The sequence below is a fragment of the Entelurus aequoreus genome, linkage group LG01 (genome assembly GCF_033978785.1).
Source record: "Entelurus aequoreus isolate RoL-2023_Sb linkage group LG01, RoL_Eaeq_v1.1, whole genome shotgun sequence".
NCBI lineage: Eukaryota > Metazoa > Chordata > Actinopteri > Syngnathiformes > Syngnathidae > Entelurus > Entelurus aequoreus.
The window spans coordinates 917,461-944,308 of record NC_084731.1 but is presented as its reverse complement, the minus strand read 5'-3'; the positions used below and the strand labels follow the sequence as shown (position 1 = coordinate 944,308).

Genomic DNA, 26,848 nt, shown 5'->3' with positions numbered 1-26,848 from the left:
TTGAATGTCCAGGTTGGAGAAAATGCATTCATTCATCCAACAGAGCATTAAAATTAATGTCATTTGACTTGCGGCTGACCAGCTGACATACATGTATATAAAAAAAAACAATGGGATTCTGGGTATTTGTTCTGTTGTGTTTATGTTGTGTTACGGTGCGGATGTTCTCCCGAAATGTGTTTGTCATTCTTGTTTGGTGTGGGTTCACAGTGTGGTGCATATTTGTAACAGTGTTAAACTTGTTTATACATCCACCCTCAGTGTGACCTGTATGGCTGTTGATCATGTATGTCTTGCAGTCACTTTCGTGTGTATGCAGAAGCCTCATACAACATGCGTCTGGGCTGGCACACTATTTGAATGGTGAAACAGCGGACGAGTCGACAAGTTGTAGAGGACGTTAAAGGCAGTGCTATCAAGGCGCGCCCTCAATATTGTTGTCCGGGTGAAAATCGGGAGAATGGTTGCCCCGGGAGATTTTCGGGAGGGGCACTGAAATTCGGGAGTCTCCCTGGAAAATCGGGAGGGTTGGCAAGTACGAATTGTAAGTATCTACAGTACCGGCCAAAAGTTTGGACACACCTTCTCATTCACAACACACAACTGATGATGCCAACACCATTGATAAAGAAATTCCACTAATCAACACTATTATTTATTTATTTAAAAAGGTATATGCACTGTAAAGTTTACTGCTCAAACCTTTATTGTGAAAGTCTGTATCCTTACTGCTGTAACAGGATGTATTGCGCTTCACTAACCGGAAGTAGTGCCGGTGTCCGACCAAGAGGTAAAAAAAAATAAACAAAGCTCCCGGGCTAAACTGAGAAATAAGAGTTTTCTACGTCCAGTTATTATCCATATTAGTCTATAATACTTCTCGTGTATAGCTAATCACGACATGCACATGCAATTATAGCAGACCTTCATTTGGTTAAACCCAGTCACTCTTTATTTTGAAGGTTTTTGAACCGGAAGTGTATTACGATAACCCGGATGTCGATTGCAGCGGCTGCTTGAAACACAATTTTGAATGGTTGGGTTTTTATAAAGGTAAGTTTCTACAAACATTAACTATACAAACACTGTATTGTTGTAGGCCATTAATGTCCAAACGGAAGTTGTGAGACAATTTGCTAACACTTAGCATTTAGCTGGCATTTACATCGGTAAAGAAATGAAGCGATTTAAACATTCAATATAATGACTGAATAGAAGATCTATTCTCTCCATATGTGTACATGTGCAATATAATGACTGTGAATAGAAGATCTATTCTCTCCATATGTGTACATGTGCAATATAATGACTGTGAATAGAAGATCTATTCTCTCCATATGTGTACATGTGCAATATAATGACTGTGAATAGAAGATGGATTATCTCCATATGTGTACATGTGCAATATAATGACTGTGAATAGAAGATCTATTCTCTCCATATGTGTACATGTGCAATATAATGACTGTGAATAGAAGATGGATTATCTCCATATGTGTACATGTGCAATATAATGACTGTGAATAGAAGATCTATTCTCTCCATATGTGTACATGTGCAATATAATGACTGTGAATAGAAGATGGATTATCTCCATATGTGTACATGTGCAATATAATGACTGAATAGAAGATCTATTCACTCCATATGTGTACATATGCAATATAATGACTGTGAATAGAAGATGGATTATCTCCCAATGTGTACATGTGCAATATAATGACTGTGAATAGAAGATCTATTCACTCCATATGTGTACATGTGCAATATAATGACTGTGAATAGAAGATGGATTCTCTCCATATGTGTACATGTGCAATATAATGACTGTGAATAGAAGATGGATTCTCTCCATATGTGTACATGTGCAATATAATGACTGTGAATAGAAGATCTATTCACTCCATATGTGTACATGTGCAATATAATGACTGTGAATAGAAGATCGATACACTCCATATATGTACATGTGCAATATAATGACTGTGAATAGAAGATCTATTCTCTCCATATGTGTACATGTGCAATATAATGACTGTGAATAGAAGATCTATTCACTCCATATGTGTACATGTGCAATATAATGACTGCTTCTATTCCTAGAACCAGTTTGACACCCCTGTACTACAGTCTTTATGAACACTTAAACATGCACTCTGCAATGCAAAGTTACAGGATGTACTTCACAAGTTTGTCCTGTTAGGTTGAGACGACTGTTAGACGGCATCATGGCGCACATCACCATCAACCAGTACCTGCAGCAGGTGACCTCTGATCTCTGTCCGCTAGTATGTACAGTATTTATACCCACGTAGTTAAACAGCATCCCCACCCCTGCAGGTCTATGAAACAATCGATAACCAGAGGGGCACACTCTGCGCCGAGCTGCTATCTTTTAAACATCCGCACGTTGCCAACCCTCGGCTCCAGGTAAGGCCAAACCTACCTCGGTTTACCCTCCTGTTGTTGCTCACATCTAAATTTGCGTGTACTTCTCTGCGTTTCAGCTTGTTAATCCAGAGGACAAATGTCAGCAAGTTCTTGAGCCGCCATATGACGAGATGGTGGCCGCCCATCTCAGGTGAGCTGCTGTGTTGGATCAGTGCTTTGTGTTATTTAAAGGCCTACTGAAAGCCACTACTAGCGACCACGCAGTCTGATAGTTTATATATCAATGATGACATCTTAACATTGCAACACATGCCAATACGGCCGGGTTAACTTATAAAGTGACATTTTAAATTTGCCGCTAAACTTCCGGTTCGAAACGCCTCTGAGGATGACGTATGCACGTGACGTAGCCCGGGGAACACGGGTATGGCTTCCACATTGAAGCCAATACGAAATAGCTGTTTTCATCTCGTTCTGGGTGTATTCTGGACATCTGTGTTGGTGAATCTGTTGCAATTATGTTCATTGCATTATGGAGAAAGAAGCTGAGCAAGCAAAGAAGAAAGTTGTCGGTGCGAAGCGTCTATTTTGCGAGGGAAGTCAGCAGCAACACGTACACAGCCGGGGCGCTTCTTTGTTTACATTCCCGAAAGATGCAGTCAAGATGGAAGGACTCGGATAACAGAGACTCTAACCAGGAGGACTTTTGACTTGGATACACAGACGCCTGTAGAGAACTGGGACAACACAGACTCTTACCAGGATTACTTTGATTTGGATGACAAAGACGCAGACGTGCTACCGTGAGTATGCAGCTTTGGCTTTCAAACATTTGATCGCTTGACCGTACGTGCGCGTCACGTACGTTACTTTGTTTAAATATATAAGCTTTATGAACCTTGGGTTAGGTGAACGGTCTTTTGGGCTGAGTGAGTGTGTGTGTTGATCAGGTGTTTGAATTGTATTGGCGTGTTCTATGGAGCTAGGAGCTAGCAGAGGAGCTAGGAGCTAGCATAACAAACACGTATGTGTTTTTATGCAGGATTAATTTGTGGCATATTAAATATAAGCCTGGTTGTGTTGTGGCTAATAGAGTATATATATGTCTTGTGTTTATTTACTGTTGTAGTCATTCCCAGCTGAATATCAGGTACCGTGAGTAGTAGCTGCGCTTCCAAACATTTGATCGCTTGCCAGTACGTGCGCGTCACGTACGTTACTTTGATTAAATATGTAAGCTTTATGAACCTTGGGTTAGGTGAACGGTCTTTTGGGCTGAGTGATTGTGTGTGTTGTGCAGGTGTTTGAATTGTATTGGCGTGTTCTATGGAGCTAGGAGCTAGCAGAGGAGCTAGGAGCTAGCATAACAAACACTGAGGTGTTTTTATGCAGGATTAATTTGTGGCATATTAAATATAAGCCTGGTTGTGTTGTGGCTAATAGAGTATATATATGTCTTGTGTTTATTTACTGTTGTAGTCATTCCCAGCTGAATATCAGGTCACCCCCGCCTCTCACAGCATCTTCCCTATCTGAATAGCTTCAACTCCCCACTAGTCCTTCACTTGCACTTTCCTCATCCACAAATCTTTCATCCTCGCTCAAATTAATGGGGAAATCGTCGCTTTCTCGGTCCGAATCTCTCTCACTTCATGCGGCCATCATTGTAAACAATAGGGAACTTTGCGTATATGTTCAACTGACTACGTCACGCTACTTCCGGTAGGGGCAAGCCTTTTTTTTTATCAGATACCAAAAGTTGCGATTTTTATCGTCGTTGTTTTATACTAAATCCTTTCAGCAAAAATATGGCAATATCGCAAAATGATCAAGTATGTCACATAGAATGGATCTGCTATCCCCGTTTAAATAAAAAAAATTCATTTCAGTAGGCCTTTAGTTTGGTGACGACTGCAGTGTTCACCCACGCAACTCCGAGAGGGACAAGCGGTAGAAAATAGATGGTCGCATGGGTTTGCTCTTAGGGTTGCGCGACATAGACAATATATGATGTAAATGAAATAAATCTGGCAGACGATAGAAGCATTAAAACTATCGTTATATTGTGAAAATGCATGTTGACACATTCTAGCTGTGTCTGCAAATTTGACAGCGACAAGCGAACAATGTAGCATCCTCGCTAGCGGCTAATGTCCCTCCAGAGTGTAGCTAAGCCGCTTCTAAGTCCTCGCCTCTACGGTGGCAAATAAACACATTTTCTCACAAATGTCATCCCAAAAGGATAAAGAATAGCCAAACATGCCGCAAGCTCAAGCTTTTGAATGGAAACAAAAGTGAGCAAATTGGTACAAATAACAGTAACGATACAAAGTCAATGATCCATATATGATCAATACTACAGTTCTTAATTAGATCAGTATTTTCTAATATCCCAAAAAATTTTTGTTTTGTTTTTTACAAACTCAGGAAATAAGTCCCTGGACACAACAATAAAATGATTTAAATCCAAGCCAATAATAGGAAATAATTATTGTCTGATTATAACTGGAGGTATGTGGGCTTGTATTAAGCCTCAGGGAGTTGAACGCCCCTGCCTTACATAGTTCCGGGTCACCCTTGGGCAAGGTGTAGTACCCGAATGCCCCCCCCATCAGGGTTACGATACCCCCCATGAACTACACTAAAAGAGGATGCGTTACCCGGCCCGGAGGAAGCCCGGGGCCCTCCTCCGGAGCTAGGCCCGGAGGTAGGGCTCGTCAGCGAGCGCCTGGTGGCCGGGCTTGCCACGGAGCCCGGCCGGGCACAGCCCGAAGAAGCTACGTGGACACACCATCTTCTCTGCCACGTGGGCCCACCACCCGCGGTCGGAACCAGTGGGGTCGGGTGCGCTGCCAAGTGGATGGCAGTGAAAGTGGAGGCTCCAGACGGACCAATTCGGGGCAGCAGAGGCTGACTTTCGGGACGTGGAACGTCTCTACGCTGGTGGGGAAGGAGCCTGAGCTGGTGCGAGAGGTGGAGCGCTACCGGTTGGATCTGGTAGGGCTTACCTCTACGCATAGCAAGGGCTCTGAAACCACACTCCTGGACAAGGGATGGACCTTGTTCACTTCTGGAGTTGCTCAGGGCGTGAGGGCACAGGCGGGTGTGGGGATACTCACGAGTCCCCGGCTGAGTGCCTGTACGTTGGAGTTCACCCCAGTGGACAAGAGGGTCGCCTCCCTTCGCCTTAGGGTTGGAGGGGGGAAAACTCTGACTGTTGTTTGTGCATACGCACCAAACAGGAGTTCAGAGTATTCAGCCTTCTTGGATACCTTGCATGGGGTCCTGTATGGGGCGCCGGCAGGGGATTCCATAGTCTTGCTGGGGGACTTCAACGCGCACGTGGGCAATGACAGTGATACTTGGACTGGCGTGATTGGGAGGAACGGTCTCCCTGATCTGAACCTGAGTGGTGGATTGTTATTGGACTTCTGTGCTAGTCACGGACTTGCGATAACAAACACCATGTTCAAGCATAAGGATGCTCATAGGTGTACCTGGTACCAGAGCACCCTAGGCCAAAGATCAATGATCGATTTTGTAATCGTATCAGCTGATCTGAGGCCGTATGTTCTGGACACTCGGGTGAAGAGAGGGGCTGAACTGTCAACTGATCACCATCTGGTGGTGAGTTGGGTTAGATGGCGGGGGAAACCTCTGGACAGACCTGGCAAACCCAAGCGTGTAGTGCGGGTGAACTGGGAACGTTTGGAGGAGTCCTCTGTCCGGAAGGACTTCAACTCCCACCTCCGGCGGGACTTCTCTGCCATCCCTGTGGAGGTTGGGGACATTGAACAGGAATGGGCAATGTTCAAAGCCTCTATTGCTAAAGCTGCAGCTGCAAGCTGTGGCCAGAAGGTCTTAGGTGCCTCAAGGGGCGGTAACCCTCGAACACCCTGGTGGACAGTGGTGGTCAGGGAAGCCGTCCGACTGAAGAAGGAGTCCTACCGGGGTATGTTATCCCAGGGGACTCCGGAGGCAGTTGCAAGGTACCGACGGGCCCGAAGGGCAGCGGCCGTGGCTGTGGACGAGGCTAAGCAGAGGGTGTGGGAGCAGTTCGGGGTATCCATGGAGAAGGACTATCGGGCGGCACCAAAGCTGTTCTGGAAGACCATACGGCACCTCAGGAGGGGGAAGCAGGGAACCATCCAAGCTGTGTACGGCAAGGATGGGACTTTGCTGACTTCAAGTGAGGAAGTCGTAGGGCGTTGGAAAGAGCACTTTGAGGAACTCCTGAACCCAAATACATCAGACACACCCTCCCTGATAGGAGCAGGGCCTGAGGATGATGGGGGATCGACGTCGATCTCTCGGGGTGAAGTCACTGAGGTAGTTAGACAACTCCACGGTGGCAAAGCTCCGGGGGTTGACGAGATCCGTCCAGAAATGCTGAAGGCTCTGGGTGTTGATGGGCTGTCTTGGTTGATACGCCTTTTCAACATTGCGTGGAAGTCTGGGACAGTGCCGAGGGAGTGGCAGACTGGGGTGGTGGTTCCCCTTTTCAAAAAGGGGGACCAGAGGGTGTGTGCTAATTACAGGGGTATCACACTACTCAGCCTCCCTGGGAAAGTTTACGCCAAGGTACTGGAAAGGAGGGTCCGGCCGATAGTCGAACCTCAGATTCAAGAGGAGCAATGTGGATTCCGTCCTGGTCGTGGAACAACTGACCAACTCTTCACACTTGCGGGAATCCTGGAGAGGGCCTGGGAGTATGCCTATCCAGTCTACATGTGTTTTGTGGATTTGGAGAAGGCGTATGACCGCGTCCCTCGGGAGATCTTGTGGGAGGTGCTGAGGGAGTACGGAGTGAGGGGAACCCTGCTGAGGGCCATCCAATCTCTGTACAACCAAAGCGAGAGTTGTGTCCGGGTGCTTGGATGTAAGTCGGATCCGTTTCCAGTGGGGGTTGGTCTCCGCCAGGGCTGCGCTCTGTCACCTATCCTGTTTGTGATTTTCATGGACAGGATTTCTAGGCGGAGTCGTGGCCATGGCGGAAAGGGTATACGTCTCGGGGGGCTAAAGGTTGCGTCACTGCTGTTTGCAGATGATGTGGTCCTGATGGCACCTTCGGTTCGTGACCTTCAGCTCTCACTGGATCGGTTCGCAGCCGAGTGTTCAGCGGCTGGAATGAGGATCAGCATCTCCAAATCTGAGGCCATGGTACACAGCAGGAAACCGATGGTTTGTACAGTCCGGGTAGGGGACAGGACTCTGTCCCAGGTGGAGGAGTTTAAGTATCTCGGGGTCTTGTTCACGAGTGAGGGAAAGATGGAGAAGGAAATCAGCCGGAGAATCGGAGCAGCTGGGGCAGTATTGCAGTCTCTCTGCCGCACTGTTGTGACGAAACGGGAGCTGAGCCAGAAGGCAAAGCTCTCGGTCTACCGAGCTATCTACATTCCTACTCTCACCTATGGTCATGAAGTGTGGGTAATGACCGAAAGAATAAGATCGCGGATACAAGCGGCCGAAATGAGTTTCCTCAGAAGGGTGGCTGGCATCTCCCTTAGAGATAGGGTGAGAAGTGCAGTCACCCGAGAGAGACTCGGAGTAGAGCCGCTGCTCCTTCGCTTGGAAAGGAGCCAGCTTAGGTGGTTCGGGCATCTCGTGCGGATGCCTCACGAGCGTCTCCCTAGGGAGGTCCTCGTTGCACGTCCCACTGGGAGGAGGCCCCCCGGCAGGCCAAGGACCAGATGGGGGGATTACATCTCCTCTCTGGCCTGGGAACGCTTCGGGATTCCCCAGGAGGAAGTCGCAAATGTTGCTCTGGAGAGGGAAGTCTGGGGGTCTTTGCTGGAGCTGCTGTCCCCGCGACCCGATTCCGGATAAGCGGTTGAAGATGGATGGATGGATGGATGATTATAACTGTGATCATAGATTGAGTCATCCGATGATGCTAAAAATTTGAAGTATTAATATCCGCAGTGGTTTGGCCAATGCTGCCCAAGTAACTACTTAGTTATTGGATCAATAATCACATTTGTAGTATTGCCTCAAAGTAATGTAAAGTAGCCAAACAACAGAAGAAGAATACAGTTGAACATAAGTGTAGGTAGAACCTTGGTAAACAGAAAAGAACCAGCTAGTAAGAGTTATTTAGTAAGCAGATCAATAATAGTTTGAGAAGTTAATACAACCGGGAATTCCATCATGTAGATCAGGGGCCGTACTTATCAAGCTTCTTAGAATTACTCCTAAGAAGTCTGCTAAGAGTTGACTTAAGAGTAAATAAATTCTTGGCTGAAAGCTGCACTTAAAAGTTAGTTATCAAGCGTCTTACTCACACTTTCAGCGAAGTTTAGGACTGAATCTTAAGTGTCACACTCAGAGCTGAATTACGACATTACTATGTGCCGTAAACGTAATTTTAGGGGACGTCATTTCTGTGTCCATAGAAATGACCAATCACGGAATGGAATCCCTTGTCTAAGAATAAAGAAATATCTTGGAAATATTTAAGTGGACAATGGGAGTGTATATTTTGACAATAAACTACAAAATAATACAAAACAAACTAGTCCCCGCCGGCACTCACGCTACCGCTCCCTCTCTTCTCTTCTCTCGCCCACACACTCACTGACGTCACTCACCTCACGGCCACACACATACGCTACTGTCATAACATTTTCTTTCCAATTCATTAATTAGGCAACTAATTTGAAAGTGGTGTGGGTGGCTCTATATATACTAGCCCACTGCAGACACATGCAGAAATCAACAAGGAATCGAAAAGTATTAAATCTGTGACAAAAATAATACCCGCTCTGTCTAAACGATACCGTTTGATCAGCTGCTCGTCATCAAAAAAACCAAAACATTGTTCCGTTCCCTGAACGTTGGCGCACGTCTCTCTCGCCTCAGTGCCATCCCCTGCTGGCAACTCCTAACCACTTAAGACACCTCTGAAGGTCTCTTAAATATGGTGGAGAGTAGGAGTGATTCTTAGACTTAAGAACGTTGATAAAAAGCTTTTATTCTTAAGTTTGAGAGTAGGACTAAATTTCGCAAATTCTCAGGACTTAAGTGTAAAATGGCACTCTAAGAAGCTTGATAAGTACGGCCCCAGATCAATTATAGTTTTGAGAAGTTAATACAACCGGGAATTCCATCATGTAGATCTGGGGCCGTACTTATCAAGCTTCTTAGAATGACTCCTAAGAAGTCTGCTAAGAGTTGACTTAAGAGTAAATAAATTCTTGGCTGAAAGCTGCACTTAAAAGTTAGTTATCAAGCGTCTTACTCACACTTTCAGCGAAGTGTAGGACTGAATCTTAAGTGTCACACTCAGAGCTGAATTACGACATTACTATGTGCCGTAAACGCAATTTTAGGTGACGTCATTTCTGTGTCCATAGAAATGACCAATCACGGAAGGGAATCCGTTGTCTAAGAATAAAGAAATATCTTGGAAATATTTAAATGGACAATGGGAGTGTATATTTTGACAATAAACTACAAAATAATACAAAACAAACTAGTCCCCGCTGGCACTCACGCTACCGCTCCCTCTCTTCTCTCGCCCACACACTCACTGACGTCACTCACCTCACGGCCACACACATACGCTACTGTCATAACATTTTCTTTCCAATTCATTAATTAGGCAACTAATTTGAAACTGGTTTGGGTGGCTCTATATATACTAGCCCACTGCAGACACATGCAGAAATCAACAAGGAATCGAAAAGTATTAAATCTGTGACAAAAATAATATCCGCTCTGTCTAAACGATACCGTTTGATCAGCTGCTCGTCATCAAAAAACCAAAACATTGTTCCGTTCCCTGAACGTTGGCGCACGTCTCTCTCGCCTCAGTGCCATCCCCTGCTGGCAACTCCTAACCACTTAAGACACCTCTGAAGGTCTCTTAAATATGGTGGAGAGTAGGAGTGATTCTTAGACTTAAGAACGTAGATAAAAAGCTTTTATTCTTAAGTTTGAGAGTAGGACTAAATGTCGCAAATTCTCAGGACTTAAGTGTAAAATGGCCCTCTAAGAAGCTTGATAAGTACGGCCCCTGGTCCCCTTCAGTTTGAAACATGTGCTCTCCTTTCTCTTTGCCAAAAAAGCAACATTTGCATTTAAAAGGACTCCGGTTCTCGTTTTTCTTGTGACAAAAAGCAACAGAAGAAAGTTTATATTTATTTGTATTTGTAAACGTGTTTGTCTTACTTGTTTCAAGTCACTGCCACGTTTAGTTTTGTGAGAAACACTGCAGAGTCTGTCTCGTCTCTTCCAGGTGTACATATGCGGTTGCCAATCACGACTTTGTGGAAGCCTACAAGTTCCAGACCATTGTGGTCCAATATCCTTTGTGATGACATTGCATTGCTTTTTAGCTTTCTATGAATAGTCAACACTCACTGTCCTTCCTTGACTTCTCACATCCTTTTTGAGAGCATTTCAATCCCACAAAGAGGAGAACTGGTGAGTGGTGGCTGTGCTTGACTCCACCACCTGAAGTGCTTGACTCCACCACCTGAAGTGCTTGACTCCACCACCTGAAGTGCTCTCCAACTCACGTCTTCTGTCTTCTCTCTTCCAGGGCACTTCCTGTCATGTTTGCTGTCACTCTTGATCTTAGAATATTTGCTAACAGTGTAAGATTACTCACATCAATGCAGCATTTTTCCTCCCATATTAGATTGAAGGCGACTGCAACTTTTGGCCTGTGTGGTTTCAGGCAGAGCAGCAGCTGCAGCAGAAGGGCAAAGGTCAGCCAAGTGAGATGTTGGAAAAAGCAGCCGAGCAACTGATGAGCTGCTTTCGAGTTTGTGCCAGCGACAAGTCAGTACTTCTCCTGATCCTTTGTTCCTACTTTATTATTATTGTACAAACCACAAAAGCAGGGAAGTTGTCACGTTGTGTAAATGCTAAATAAAAAGAGAATACAACAAATCCTTTTCAACTTATATTCAATTGAATAGACTGCAAAGACAAGATATTTAACATTCCAACGAGAAAACTTTGTTATTTTTTGCAAATATTAGTTCATTTGGAATTTGATGCCTGCAACATGTTTCAAAAAATCAATCAATGTTTATTTATATAGCCCTAAATCACAAGTGTCTCAAAGGGCTGTACAAGCCACAACGACATCCTCGGTACAGAGCCCACATACGGGCAAGGAAAAACTCACCCCAGTGGGACGTCGGTGAATGACTATGAGAAACCTTGGAGAGGACCGCATATGTGGGTAACCCCCCCCCTCTAGGGGAGACCGAAAGCAATGGATGTCGAGTGGGTCTGACATAACATTGTGAAAGTCCAGTCCACAGTGGATCCAACACATCAGCGAGAGTCCAGTCCATAGTGGGGCCAGCAGGAAACCATCCCGAGCGGAGACGGGTCAGCAGCGCAGAGATGTCCCCAACCGATGCACAGGCTAGTGGTCCACCCGGGGTCCCGACTCTGGACAGCCAGCACTTCATCCATGGCCACCGGACCTATGCAACTCCCCCTCGCAAGGGACAGGGGAGAAGAGGAGAGAAGAAAAGAAACGGCAGATCAACTGGTCTAAAAAAGGGGGGTCTATTTAAAGGCTAGATTATACAAATGAGTTTTAAGATGGGACTTAAATGCTTCTACTGAGGTAGCATCTCTAACTGTTACCGGGAGGGCATTCCAGAGTACTGGAGCCCCAATAGAAAACGCTCTATAGCCCGCAGACTTTTTTTTGGCTCTGGGAATCACTAATAAGCCGGAGTTCTTTGAACGCAGATTTCTTGTCGGGACATATGGTACAATACAATCGGCGAGATAGGCTGGAGCTAAACCGTGTAGTATTTTATACGTAAGTAGTAAAACCTTAAAGTCGCATCTTAAGTGCACAGGAAGCCCGTGCAGGTGAGCCAGTATAGGTGTATATATATGTATATAAAGGTACATACAGTATAGGTGTAATATGATCAAACTTTCTTGTTTTTGTAAAAAGCCTTGCAGCCGCATTTTGTACCAACTGTAATCTTTTAATGCTAGACATAGGGAGACCCGAAAATAAAACGTTACAGTAATCGAGACGAGACGTAACGAACGCATGAATAATGATCTCAGCATCGCTAGTGGACAAGATGGAACGAATTTTAGCGATATTACGGAGATGAAAGAAGGCCGTTTTAGTAACACTCTTAATGTGTGACTCAAACGAGAGAGTTGGGTGGAAGATAATACCCAGATTCTTTACCGAGTCGCCTTGTGTAATTGTTTGGTTGTCAAATGTTAAGGTGGTATTATTAAATAGATGTTGGTGTCGAGCAGGACCGATAATCAGCATTTCCGTTTTCTTAGCGTTGAGTTGCAAAAAGTTAGCGGACATCCATTGTTTAATTTCATTAAGAAAAAAGCTGGCACAAGTGGCAATAAATACTGATAAAGTTGAGGAATGCTCATCAAAGACTTATTTGGAACATCCCACAGGTGAACAGGCTAATTGGGAACAGGTGGGTGCCATGATTGGGTATAAAAGCAGCTTCCATGAAATGCTCAGTCATTCACAAACAAGGACGGGGCGAGGGTCACCACTTTGTCAACAAATGCTTGAGCAAATTGTCGAACAGTTTAAGAATACAATTTCTCAACGAGCTATTGCAAGGAATTTAGGGATTTCACCATCTACGCTCCGTAATATCATCAAAAGGTTCAGAGAATGTGGAGAAATCACTGCACGTAAGCCATGATATTACACACCTTGGATCCCTCAGGCGGTACTGCATCAAAAAGTGACACCAGTGTGTAAAGGATATCACCACATGGGCTCAGGAACACTTCAGAAACCCACTGTCAGTAACTACAGTTGGTTGCTACATCTGTAAGTGCAAGTTAAAACTCTCCTATGCAAAGCCAAAACCATTTATCAACAACACCCAGAAACGCCGCCGGCTTTGCTGGTTCTGAGCTCATCTAAGATGTACTGATACAAAGTGGAAAAGTGTTCTGTGGTCTGACGAGTCCACATTTTAAATTGTTTTTGGAAACTGTGGATGTGGTGTCCTCCGGACCAAAGAGGAAAAGAACCATCCGGATTGTTCTAGGGTGAAAGTGTAAAAGGCAGCATGTGTGATGGTATGGGGGTGTATTAGTGGCCAAGACATGGGTAACTTACACATCTGTGAAGGCACCATTAATGCTGAAAGGTACATACAGCTTTTGGAGCAACAAATGTTGCCATCCAAGCAACGTTATCATGGACGCCCCTGCTTATTTCAGCATGACAATGCCAAGCCACGTGTTACAACAGCGTTGAACAACTTAAGCTGTACGTCAAACAAGAATGGGAAAGAATTCCACCTGAAAAGCTTCAAAAATGTGTCTCCTCAGTTCCCAGACGTTTACTGAGGCTCTCTTGCATATCAGATCAAGTACTTTCAGAGCATGCGGCAGCAGGAAAGCCACAGCAGCTTATTAACTTCTTAGCCCTAGGGCAGGCTCCAGCTGCATTAGCTACAGAACATCCTTTTAAGCCACCGTTAACGGACTGAGGATAACTAAGTAGTGTTTGCGCCCATGCAACCACCTTATTATTTGCTGTGGTGGATGCATCTGTAGCTATGGGCATCTTGGTAGCTAATAGTTGAAGCTTATTTGTAGAAGTGTTGCCCTGGCATGAGTGTAGCCATGGTGCTGACTAGAGGTTACAGACACACCAGGAGAACTGGCTCAAACAATTGATGATTGTTTTTTTGGTCTGAATAAAACCCCCATACTGCATGAATAATTAGAGCTAAAAGGCCTCATGTATGGTGTGGTTGATATGCAGGTCACCACAAGCGAGTTGAGTATTGTTTTGAGATGTTGTTAAGATCATTTGTTAGCCGTCTCTCGTACAGTCGGTTTTTTTCCCCATTTAGAATGCACAATCTTTTTTGTTGAACATTTAAAACTTCTTTCACAGTGTCAATCAGATCAGACGGACAAAACACACAATAATTGTCCTAATAATCATATTTGCCACAAAGTGGTTTGCACCTCCAAGTCCGAGTCCATGGTTCTCGCCCGGAAAAGGGTGGAGTGCCATCTCCGGGTTGGGGAGGAGATCTTGCCCCAAGTGGAGGAGTTCAAGTACCTCGGAGTCTTGTTCACAAGTGAGGGAAGAGTGGATGGTGAGATCGACAGGCGGCGTCTTCAGTAATGCGGACGCTGTATCGGTCTGTTGTGGTGAAGAAGGAGCTGAGCCGCAAGGCAAAGCTCTCAATCTACCGCTCGATCTACGTTCTCATCCTCACCTATGGTCATGAGCTTTGGGTTATGACCGAAAGGACAAGATCACGGGTACAAGCGGCCCAAATGAGTTTCCTCCGCCGGGTGGCGGGTCTCTCCCTTAGAGATAGGGTGAGAAGCTCTGTCATCCGGGAAGCCACTGCTCCTCCACATGGAGAGGAGCCAGATGAGGTGGTTCGGGCATCTGGTCAGGATGCCACCCGAACGCCTCCCTAGGGAAGTGTTAAGGGCACGTCCGACCGGTAAGAGGCCACGGGAAAGACCCAGGACACGTTGGGAAGACTATGTCTCCCGGCTGGCCTGGGAACGCCTCGGGATCCCCCGGGAGGAGCTGGACCAAGTGGCTGGGGAGAGGGAAGTCTGGGCTTCCCTGCTTAGGCTGCTGCCCCCGCGACCCGACCTCGGATAAGCGGAGGAAGATGGATGGATGGTTTGAACATATTTTTGCTGAACTAAAATCTAAACAATAGCATCCCTGTTTACGTTTGTACTTTGCAGTCGGGCTGGGATCGAGGATTCCAAGAAGTGGGGAATGATGTTTCTGATCAACCAGCTGTTTAAGATCTACTTCAAGGTCTCCACCAAATGCACACACAGGAGTCATGTTAGTTTTGTAGAGAGATTTCAACGCAGGTTGTCCTCCTTAGATCAATAAGCTGCATCTGTGCAAGCCGCTCATCAGAGCCATCGACAGCTCCAACCTGAAGAATGACTACAGCCCGGCTCAGAAGGTCACATACAAATACTACGTAGGCCGCAAGGCCATGTTTGACAGCGACTTCAAACCAGGTAGTGCGACAAAATAATGTCCTGTTTGCACATGAAAAAGCCGCCATGTCCGTGCCCCGCAGCGGAGGAGTTTTTGTCCTTTTCCTTTCGACATTGCCATCGCAGCAGTCAGAAGAACAAGAGAATGATTCTCATTTACCTGCTGCCTGTTAAGATGCTGCTGGTCAGACCACCTTCCCCTTATAGCACCTTGACCTGTTACTACCTACTGGCTGACCTCTGCTGCTCCTCAGGGCCACATGCCAACACTGCAGCTGCTGGACAAGTATGACCTGTTGCAGTTTGCAGATGTCACCAAAGCTGTCAGGTAAGACGTCATGCTGCTTTATTACTACTTTAGTCGTCTCACACCTGCTTAACAAGTAGTAAGAAAGCAAACACAGACTCCTAATGTGTCTGCTGACGTATGCAGTAAGATCTCGTGTCATTTCTTATTCATTTATTTTGTCAACATTGTGAAGGACAAGCAGTATAAAATGGATGATTACCGTAATTTCCGGACTATAAGCCGCTACTTTTTCCCCTCGTTCTGGTCCCTGCGGCTTATACAAGGGTGCGGCTTATACAAGGGTGCGGCTTATACAAGGGTGCGGCTTATATACGGCCCGTTCTTCTCCGACACCGACGAAGAGGATTTCTGTGGTTTTAGTACGCAGGAGGAAGACGATGACACAATGATTAAAGACTGACTTTTCATATACCGGTAGGCTGGTTATTTTGATAACGTACAGGCGAGCACTTTGTATTACTTTGCACCGTTGTATTATTTGTACTCTGCACGAATGCTGTTCGCCATGTCAAAGATGTGAAAGTTTGATTGAATGATTGAAAGATTTATTGTTAATAAATGGGACGCTTTGCGTTCCCAAACAGTCATCTCTGTCCCGACAATCCCCTCCGTGGTAGCAGGAACCCCTATATACTACGCTAATTACACATCAAAACCCTGCGGCTTATAGTCGGGTGCGGCTTATATATGGAGCAATCTGTATTTTCCCCTAAATTTAGCTGGTGCGGCTTATAGTCAGGTGCGGCTTATAGTCCGGAAATTACGGTAAACTCCTTGTTCATTTACTGTTAATATCTGCTTATTTTCTCTTTTAACATGTTCTATCTACACTTCTGTTCAAATGTAATAATCACTTATTCTTCTCTTCTTTGATACTTGACATTAATCAATCAATCAATCAATGTTTATTTATATAGCCCTAAATCACAAGTGTCTCAAAGGGCTGTACAAGCCACAACGACATCCTCGGTACAGAGCCCACATACGGGCAAGGAAAAACTCACCCCAGTGGGACGTCGTGGGATTAGTTTTGGATGATACCACACATTTAGGTATGGATGTGATACCAAGTAGTTACAGGATCATACATTGGTCATATTCCAAGTCCTCATGTGTCCAGGGACATATTTACTGACTTGATAAACATAATATGAATTAAAGATCTTGTGATGATAAAAAACATCAATGTAGTTATTGTAATATCGACTAAATAGGCTCTTGTACTTGGTATCGTTGCAGTGAGGGCAACCTGCTGCTGCTGAATGAGGCTCTGTCCAAACACGAGACCTTCTTCATCCGCTGCGGCATTTTCCTCATCCTGGAGAAGCTGAAGATCATCACCTACAGGAACCTCTTCAAGAAAGTGTGAGCTTTCCACGCTGGAGGTGTTCTGAAAGCAACCTTTGACCTCCTTCCATGTGTGCGCAGGTACCTGCTGCTGAGGACCCACCAGCTGCCTCTGCACACCTTCCTGGTAGCTCTGGAGATGATGAAGGTGGAGGATGTGGACATCGATGAGGTGCAGTGTATCCTGGCTAACCTTATCTACATGGTGAGTACACACACCACACATATTCAAGAAGGTTACAAACCCAAATGTATCATTATAATTATAAAATGTAAGACAGAATTGACCTTTTTTAAACCATGCTTCCAACATCAGTGATGTCATATTCCCTTCACATACAGAACAGGGGCCGTACTTATCAAGCTTCTTAGAATGACTCCTAAGAAGTCTGCTAAGAGTTGACTTAAGAGTAAATAAATTCTTGGCTGAAAGCTGCACTTAAAAGTTAGTTATCAAGCGTCTTACTCACACTTTCAGCGAAGTGTAGGACTGAATCTTAAGTGTCACACTCAGAGCTGAATTACGACATTACTATGTGCCGTAAACGCAATTTTAGGTGACGTCATTTCTGTGTCCATAGAAATGACCAATCACGGAAGGGAATCCGTTGTCTAAGAATAAAGAAATATCTTGGAAATATTTAAGTGGACAATGGGAGTGTATATTTTGACAATAAACTACAAAATAATACAAAACAAACTAGTCCCCGCCGGCACTCACGCTACCGCTCCCTCTCTTCTCTCGCCCACACACTCACTGACGTCACTCACCTCACGGCCACACACATACGCTACTGTCATAACATTTTCTTTCCAATTCATTAATTAGGCAACTAATTTGAAACTGGTGTGGGTGGCTCTATATATACTAGCCCACTGCAGACACATGCAGAAATCAACAAGGAATCGAAAAGTATTAAATCTGTGACAAAAATAATATCTGCTCTGTCTAAACGATACCGTTTGATCAGCTGCTCGTCATCAAAAAAAACAAAAAACATTGTTCCGTTCCCTGAACGTTGGCGCACGTCTCTCTCGCCTCAGTGCCATCCCCTGCTGGCAACTCCTAACCACTTAAGACACCTCTGAAGGTCTCTTAAATATCGTGGAGAGTAGGAGCGATTCTTAGACTTAAGAACGTTGATAAAAAGCTTTTATTCTTAAGTTTGAGAGTAGGACTAAATTTCACAAATTCTCAGGACTTCAGTGTAAAATGGCACTCTAAGAAGCTTGATAAGTACGGCCCCAGGCCAACAGTTTGGACACACCTTCTCCTCATTCAATGCGTTATCTTTATTTTCATGACTATTTACATTGTAGATTGTCACATCAAAACTAGGAATGAACACATGTGGAGTTATGTACTTAACACAAAAATAACTGAAAACATGTTTTATATTCTAGTTTCTTCAAAATAGCCACCCTTTGCTCTGATTACTGCTTTGCACACTCTTGGCATTCTCTCCATGAGCTTCAAGAGGTAGTCACCTGAAATGGTTTTCACTTCACAGGTGTGCTTGAATATAAAACATGTTTCCAGTTATTTCACCTTTTTTTGTGAAGTACATAACTCCTCATGTGTTCATTCAACCTACAATGTAAATAGTCATGACAATAAAGATTGAATGAGGAGAAGGTGTGTCCAAACTTTTGGCCTGTACTGTATTTATTCACTCTATTTTTAGCATAATTCCTCCTAAACATAAAATCATGCATAAAAGGAGGAAACGATTAGGCTACTTTTGTGATTTAATTAATAATTGATAAAACTATAATATTCCAAAAACCAAATGCTGTCTTCTGGGTCCTATACTGTATGTAAGTAATTGTTATATTTGACTATTTCTACCAGCCCATAAGCTTGTTGTCACGGCACACAACCAATGACCACTCTCACTTTCTTTTCCAATAATACTTGTGTATTAAAACATTTGCAAAGCTCATCTACTAAGCTTGTGTGCAGAGGAATGCACCTCTTAAGTGAGCATGATAGAGAGGGCAATCCATTTAGCACAGAGCTGGCCAAATACTTGGACTCGGGGGCCACATTGAGAGAAAATAATGTGTCTGGGGGTCTAATGTGTATGTGTGTATAAATGATATATACACATTTAGATGTACAGTATGTGTGTATAAATGATATATACACATTTAGATGTACAGTATGTGTGTATAAATGATATATACACATTTAGATGTACAGTATGTGTGTATAAATGATGTATACACATTTAGATGTACAGTATGTGTGTATAAATGATATATACACATTTAGATGTACAGTATGTGTGTATAAATGATATATACACATTTAGATGTACAGTATGTGTGTATAAATGATATATACACATTTAGATGTACAGTATGTGTGTATAAATGATGTATACACATTTAGATGTACAGTATGTGTGTATAAATGATATATACACATTTAGATGTACAGTATGTGTGTTTGGCTCCCTTTTTTCCAGGAACACTAATACCAAAAGTCACAATGTCCCAAAGAGTTCTAAGAAAGTTATGACAGACCACCTGAGAAAAACGGAATGGAATTTTACAGTTTTTTACTGAATGGGACATTGAAAATGTACATGAAAATAAAGAGAGTGGGATTTACGATATTAGCTATGAACAATAAAAGACTGAATATTAACAACATATGAACATGAGACCAGCTCTTCCATAGACTTATTTTACAATCAAGCAAAACACAACAAAAATGTAAAAAAACCACCTACAATATGATATATTATCATGTAAAAATGTGCTTCTGCATCTGTTCCAGACACATGTGTTTGGGGCTGGCTGCTCTGTAAACAAGCCCCGCCCACTCTGCTTTGTTCCTGGTCTGAGCTGCTGTCACCTAGATTACTGTAATGACTCCTACCTAGATTACTGTAATAACTCCTACCTAGATTACTGTAATAACTCCTACCTAGATTACTGTAATAACTCTTACCTAGATTACTGTAATAACTCCTACCTAGATTACTGTAATAACTCCTACCTAGATTACTGTAATAACTCCTACCTAGATTACTGTAATAACTCTTACCTAGATTACTGTAATAACTCCTACCTAGATTACTGTAATAACTCCTACCTAGATTACTGTAATAACTCCTACCTAGATTACTGTAATAACTCCTACCTAGATTACTGGAGTAACTCCTACCTAGATTACTGTAGTAACTCCTACCGAGATTACTGTAATAACTCCTACCTAGATTACTGGAATAACTCCTACCTAGATTACTGGAATAACTCCTACCTAGATTACTGTAATAACTCTTACCTAGATTACTGTAATAACTCCTACCTAGATTACTGTAATAACTCCTACCTAGATTACTGTAATAACTCCTACCTAGATTACTGTAATAACTCTTACCTAGATTACTGTAATAACTCCTACCTAGATTACTGTAATAACTCTTACCTAGATTACTGTAATAACTCTTACCTAGATTACTGTAATAACTCCTACCTAGATTACTGTAATAACTCCTACCTAGATTACTGTAATAACTCCTACCTAGATTACTGGAGTAACTCCTACCGAGATTACTGTAATAACTCCTACCTAGATTACTGTAATAACTCCTACCTAGATTACTGTAATAACTCCTACCTAGATTACTGTAGTAACTCCTACCTAGATTACTGTAGTAACTCCTACCGAGATTACTGTAATAACTCCTACCTAGATTACTGTAATAACTCCTACCTAGATTACTGTAATAACTCCTACCTAGATTACTGGAATAACTCCTACCTAGATTACCGTAATAACTCCTACCTAGATTACTGTAATAACTCTTACCTAGATTACTGTAATAACTCCTACCTAGATTACTGTAATAACTCCTACCTAGATTACTGTAATAACTCTTACCTAGATTACTGTAATAACTCCTACCTAGATTACTGTAATAACTCTTACCTAGATTACTGTAATAACTCCTACCTAGATTACTGTAGTAACTCCTACCTAGATTACTGTAGTAACTCCTACCGAGATTACTGTAATAACTCCTACCTAGATTACTGTAATAACTCCTACCTAGATTACTGTAATAACTCCTACCTAGATTACTGTAATAACTCCTACCTAGATTACTGTAATAACTCTTACCTAGATTACTGTAATAACTCCTACCTAGATTACTGTAATAACTCCTACCTAGATTACTGTAATAACTCCTACCTAGATTACTGTAATAACTCCTAGAACACTCAAAAGTGCAGATTTCAACCATTGAAATACTTTCCATAGTTGAAGACTTACAGTCATGTAAATGCACATCATAATGGCAAATACATTTTTGGTGTTAAAGGTCTAAAAAATATGATGTAGAACGTCCTGGCGGGCCGGATTGAAAATCTTAACGGGCCGCATGTGGCCCGCGGGCCCTATTTTTTGTCGTCATGTATATGCCCATTATTAGAACGTCCACAATAATGGCGGGAGGAGATGCGAATATACCGTAATTTCCGGACTATAAGCCGCACCTGACTATAAGCCGCACCAGCTAAATTTAAGGGAAAATACAGATTGCTCCATATATAAGCTGCACCCGACCTTAAGCCGCACCTGACTATAAGCCGCACCAGCTAAATTTAGGGGAAAATACAGATTGCTTCATATATAAGCCGCACCCGACTATAAGCCGCAGGGTTTTGATGTGTAATTACTAGGGATGTCCGATAATGGCTTTTTGCCGATATCCGATATTCCGATATTGTCCAACTCTTTAATTACCGATACCGATATCAACCGATACCGATATCAACCGATACCGATATCAACCGATATATGCAGTCGTGGATATAACACATTATTATGCCTAATTTGGACAACCAGGTATGGTGAAGATAAGGTACTTTTTTAAAAAAAATAAAAAATTAGATAACTAAATTAAAAACATTTTCTTGAATAAAAAAGAAAGTAAAACAATATAAAAACAGTTACATAGAAACTAGTAATGAATGAAAATGAGTAAAATTAACTGTTAAAGGTTAGTACTATTAGTGGAGCAGCAGCACGCACAATCATGTGTGCTTACGGACTGTATCCCTTGCAGACTGTATTGATATATATTGATATATAATGTAGGAACCAAAATATTGATAACAAAAAGAAATGGGGGGAGGGAGGTTTTTTGGGTTGGTGCACTAATTGTAAGTGTATCTTGTGTTTTTTATGTTGATTTAATTTAAAAAAAACAAAAAACGATACAGATAATAAAAAACCGATACCGATAATTTCCGATATTACATTTTAACGCATTTATCCCTAGTCAAGTCAAGTCAAGTCAACTTTATTTATATAGCACATTTTCAACAATTTTTTAGATTGAACCAAAGTGCTTTACAGGTTAAAAAAGCATGGAGCAAACAAAAAACAAAAAAAACTAAGCAAAACAAAAAACAAACAAAGAACATAAACAATGAGTGTGCTAATAATTAGCGTAGTATATAGGGGTTCCTGCTACCACGGAGGGGATTGTCGGGACAGAGATGACTGTTTGGGAACGCAAAGCCTCCCATTTATTAACAATACATCTTTCAATCAAACTTTCACATCTTTGACATGGCGAACAGCATTCGTGCAGAGTACAAATAATACAACGGTGCAAAGTAATACAAAGTGCTCGCCTGTACGTTATCAAAATAACCAGCCTACCGGTATATGAAAAGTCAGTCTTTAATCATTGTGTCATCGTCTTCCTCCTGCGTACTAAAACCACAGAAATCCTCTTCGTCGGTGTCGGAGAAGAACGGGCCGTATATAAGCCGCACCCTTGTATAAGCCGCACCCTTGTATAAGCCGCACCCTTGTATAAGCCGCAGGGACCAGAACGAGGGGAAAAAGTAGCGGCTTATAGTCCGGAAATTACGGTAATCATTTAGCACACAGAATGTGATTTATCAAGACAAAATCTGTCATGTTTAGCACGTCTGGAATGTGTGCACACATTGGCAGTTACACACACAACTTATTTGGACTGTCGTAGATAAAAAGATAATAGACATTTTGTCTATTCAGCAATGTCGTTTTCTTATTTCATAGCTGCTGGATGAAAAATTCTATTGATGTTTTCAGGGTTTGCTCTTTAGTTTTTTTTTTAATGGCGTTAGTTTTTTCAAATCGGAAACATATGAACATATCTCCTATCTTGAAAAAAAACTTGCAAATGTACGTCTGTTTCATTCCAGCGCATGCTGGCAAGTTAGTGTCTTCACGTTGGTAAAAAAGTGGGTTCCTTCTTTTTAAATGCCCAGAAAAAAAGAGTGGATGTTACTTCTGCTACTGTATGTAAAAACCTGCACTGCAAACATATCATTTATCCATTGTGGGATGAATAAACGTCTATCTATTTATGAATGTGGAGGGAAATGAGTGTCTCCATGGTGAAATGTTCATTTCAATATGGCGGTCTGCACTACTTTTGCACTTGTTATCAATTATCAACACGCCGATTAATAATATACGTAATTATCTTAGATTGGCTCGAATGCAAGAAATAAGGACAAAATTCACGGCTAATATTGGTGTCTGTTTTGTCCTTTTGGAGCTTTTTATGGTGTTCATTTTCCCTTCCATAATGAAGTGTAAAGTCAAGTAAAAAGTGTTATCTCTGCAGTGTAGTTGTTTATCTGTTCACTATAGTGTGTTGGATCAATATTTATATGTATTTGAAGATAAATATAAAAAGATATATTTAAAAACATGTCCATAAACATCAACAATGTTGCCATCCTCCCTTGCAGTACCTTCAATGTCCCATAGGGGTTGTTGAATACCATTGCTCACTTATTTTGAGTCAAGCGTTTTGGTTTAGGTACAAGTTAGTGTCTCATGTTTGTGTCAATACACTCTGACTCTTTCTCTGCTGCTTCCAGGGTCACATTAAAGGTTACATCTCCCACCAGCACCAGAAACTTGTGGTCAGCAAACAGAATCCATTTCCTTCGCTATCGTCAATCTCCTAGACTTGACTCTCAGACTGTGATGCTCGGCAAACTTTTTTTAGACTTCATTTTTTTTTTACTGTACAACATGAAATAAAAAGTATTGGCTGTTTAAACTCTTCATTGTGATTTATTATGATTAAAGAGCTCTAATTGCAATTATCGTTGAAACAAATTCTGCAGTTTAAAGTTAACCCGTAGAACTCAGACCCGTTCCTTCATAACCATTAAATATTTGCTCAAAAAGGTTAATGATGTCTTCTTATTCATATACTTTTTCAAATGTTCTTGTAATCGGACCATATTTTCGGTATATTAGATGGAATCCATCTAATATACTGAAAGTATGGTCCGATTACAAGAACTCTTGAAAAACCATTTAATATATTTTGGGTCAAATTTGACCTGTTTTGACGTTTAACCACAGTAAAAATAACATTTGTACAGTGGTGTGCCAGCAAGACCTTCTCTGCTGGCCTAACATAACCACAAATCATCATAATTAAAGATAAACGTCATTTTTTATTTACTTTCCCTAAATATGTAAAAGTATTCATATGCTCTTTCTAGTGCTGTTGTTTTTACTTTATAGAGTTTTTAACCCAATCAGAATTCAGCTAGTTTATGTTGCCATGCTGTACCAAATGTGCCATCAGAATCAACAATGTGTGTGCACTGCAAGTGAACGACCACATACAGTTGATAGACAGTTGCCATAGCCAGTCAGATCAGGAGTTGTTGACAGTAAGGCCTTCTAGATGGCCTTAGGCAGATATATAGTGATGTTATGAGCCAGGTAACATAAGAACTCCATTACCCAGCATGCCACAGTAGTGTCGAGCATGCGCAGTAGCCCCCGTTTAGGTTGTTGAAAGTAGTTATGCCGGTGTCACGCCAAATTTCTTCCCTCTACAAAAACCTTCCCTCCCCCATTTACTTCCATTGTCATGTTTCCTCTTACGTCATTGACAGCGATCGATAGCACTTCGCCGTTGACTGCCCGTCGCTGGAAGGATACTTCGTCTTTGACAGCTGCTGGAATCTGAAGAAATCGATTATTGTTTTTTTTTTTTGTACAGGCGCGAAACAGGACAGTCGCGTGCAGGTTAAGGACCCCCAGCAACTTTGTGATTTTATTGGACGCAGCCCCGGAAGTAAATGGGGGAGGGAAGGTTTTTGTAGAGGGAAGACATTTGGCGTGACACCGGCAGCTTGATGTTATTGATGACCCGCAGTGGGTAAACTTGAAGAAGTCAGCCAACACGCCTCGTCTGCATCTTTTATGATAAGACAACACATATATTTGCAAGGCCATTTTCAAGAATAATATTTTAAAGAGAATCTACATCTTAAGTTGTGAGACCATGTCGGACAACCCCGGAAGCTAACTCAGCTGTCCATGAAATGTGAGTTCAGATATTTTATTTCTTTATTTTTTCACGTGTAACCGAGGGTTTATATATGTCGCCTGTACGGTATAAAACTACAAAATAACAAACACGGAGGCTCCAGTTTTACACGAAGACCACTTTATTTCCTTTCTTTTCAAAACCTCCGCTCCACTACAACGTGTCACCAATTCCGCTCTTAGCGCCTTCAAAATAAGAGCTCAAGGCATATAACAGCTTATAACAGAGGCAAGCCCATAATAATAGGTTACACACGTTTAAATTATGTTTTATGCAATTTGAATGTTGACAGTACCACATAAGATATGTTTTAATTGCTGATGCGGGTTTATTGATTTTTAAATGCGCCAGAAAATACACTTTGTACAATGAATGCCCAGTAGTGTGAAAGTGTTCCTGTATAGTATTTGTCCAGCAATGGTCATGTGGTGACGTCAGTGATGCTATTTGGAGAGGTCATCATTGAAGTTGCACATCACTGAAGGCCTAGGTGGGAAACGCACGGCCCGCCACTGCATTTAAAGGAATTATGTTTTTTTTGTCTTAGTCTGACTTTTTCTGATGTGACCCCAAATACAAATATTTTGCCAATTATAAATTGTCGGTATACGTCAGGGGTCTTCAATGTTGTCCTAAACTGAAGTAGAGATGGATTGATTGATTGATTGAGACTTTTATTAGTAGGTTGCACAGTGAAGTACATATTCCGTACAATTGACCACTAAATGGTAACACCCCAATAAGTTTTTCAACTTGTTTAAGTCGGGGTCCACTTAAATTGATTCATGATGCAGATATATACTATCATATATACTATCATCATAATACAGTCATCACCCAAGATAATCACATTGAATTATTTACATTATTTACAATCAGGGGTGTGGAGGGGGGGGGGTATGGACATCAAGTAGTGGACATAGAGAGAGAGAGAGAGAGAGAGAGAGAGAGAGAGAGAGAGAGAGAGAGAGAGAGAGATCAGAAGGCATAATAAAAAGTATCTGCATTTGATTGTTCACATTTGATTATTAGCAATCCGGGGAGGGTGTTAGTTTAGGGTTGTAGCTGCCTGGAGGTGAACTTTTATGGCGGTTTTGAAGGAGGATAGAGATGCCCTTTCTTTTATACCTGTTGGGAGCGCATTCCACATTGATGTGGCATAGAAAGAGAATGAGTTAAGACCTTTGTTAGTTGGGAATCTGGGTTTAACGTGGTTAGTGGAGCTCCCCCTGGTGTTGTGGTTATGGCGGTCATTTACGTTAAGTAAGTGTACTTCGGTATCAGGGAGGGGTAGTGGATTTTATAGACCAGGCTCAGTGCAAGTTGTTTAACTCTGTCCTCCACCTTGAGCCAGCCCACTTTAGAGAAGTGGGTAGGAGTGAGGTGGGATCTGGGGTGGAGGTCTAGAAGTAACCTGACTAGCTTGTTCTGGGAT

At 42.4% G+C, this 26,848-nt stretch overlaps 1 protein-coding gene across 2 annotated transcripts; it reads left to right on the top strand.

Annotated features, from left to right (window-relative positions):
* The first annotated feature begins 962 nt into the window (after window positions 1-962).
* Window positions 963-24,114, top strand: pcid2 (PCI domain containing 2). 2 transcript variants are annotated; one of them, XM_062050215.1, is made up of 15 exons: window positions 963-1,053; window positions 2,204-2,264; window positions 2,341-2,430; window positions 2,508-2,581; window positions 10,628-10,695; window positions 10,776-10,815; window positions 10,934-10,988; window positions 11,081-11,175; window positions 15,103-15,178; window positions 15,252-15,393; window positions 15,456-15,556; window positions 15,627-15,700; window positions 16,922-17,047; window positions 17,111-17,234; window positions 23,936-24,114. In XM_062050215.1, the coding sequence occupies exons 2-15, from the start codon at window positions 2,229-2,231 to the stop codon at window positions 24,023-24,025; spliced, it is 1,191 nt and encodes a 396-aa protein (XP_061906199.1). In that variant the 5' UTR covers window positions 963-1,053; window positions 2,204-2,228; the 3' UTR covers window positions 24,026-24,114. The 2 variants fall into 2 exon arrangements, with proteins under 2 accessions (XP_061906199.1, XP_061906120.1); XM_062050136.1 differs by having other exon boundaries at window positions 11,072-11,175.
* Window positions 24,115-26,848: the final 2,734 nt, after the last annotated feature.

Excerpts from the sequence above, each read along its gene's own strand:
- pcid2 (XM_062050136.1), top strand. The coding sequence starts at position 2,229 with ATGGCGCACATCACCATCAACCAGTACCTGCAGCAG. Across the intron at positions 15,394-15,455 it reads TGACAGCGACTTCAAACCAG|CGGAGGAGTTTTTGTCCTTT; the intron begins GTAGTGCGACAA and ends CGTGCCCCGCAG. Across the intron at positions 15,701-16,921 it reads GATGTCACCAAAGCTGTCAG|TGAGGGCAACCTGCTGCTGC; the intron begins GTAAGACGTCAT and ends GTATCGTTGCAG.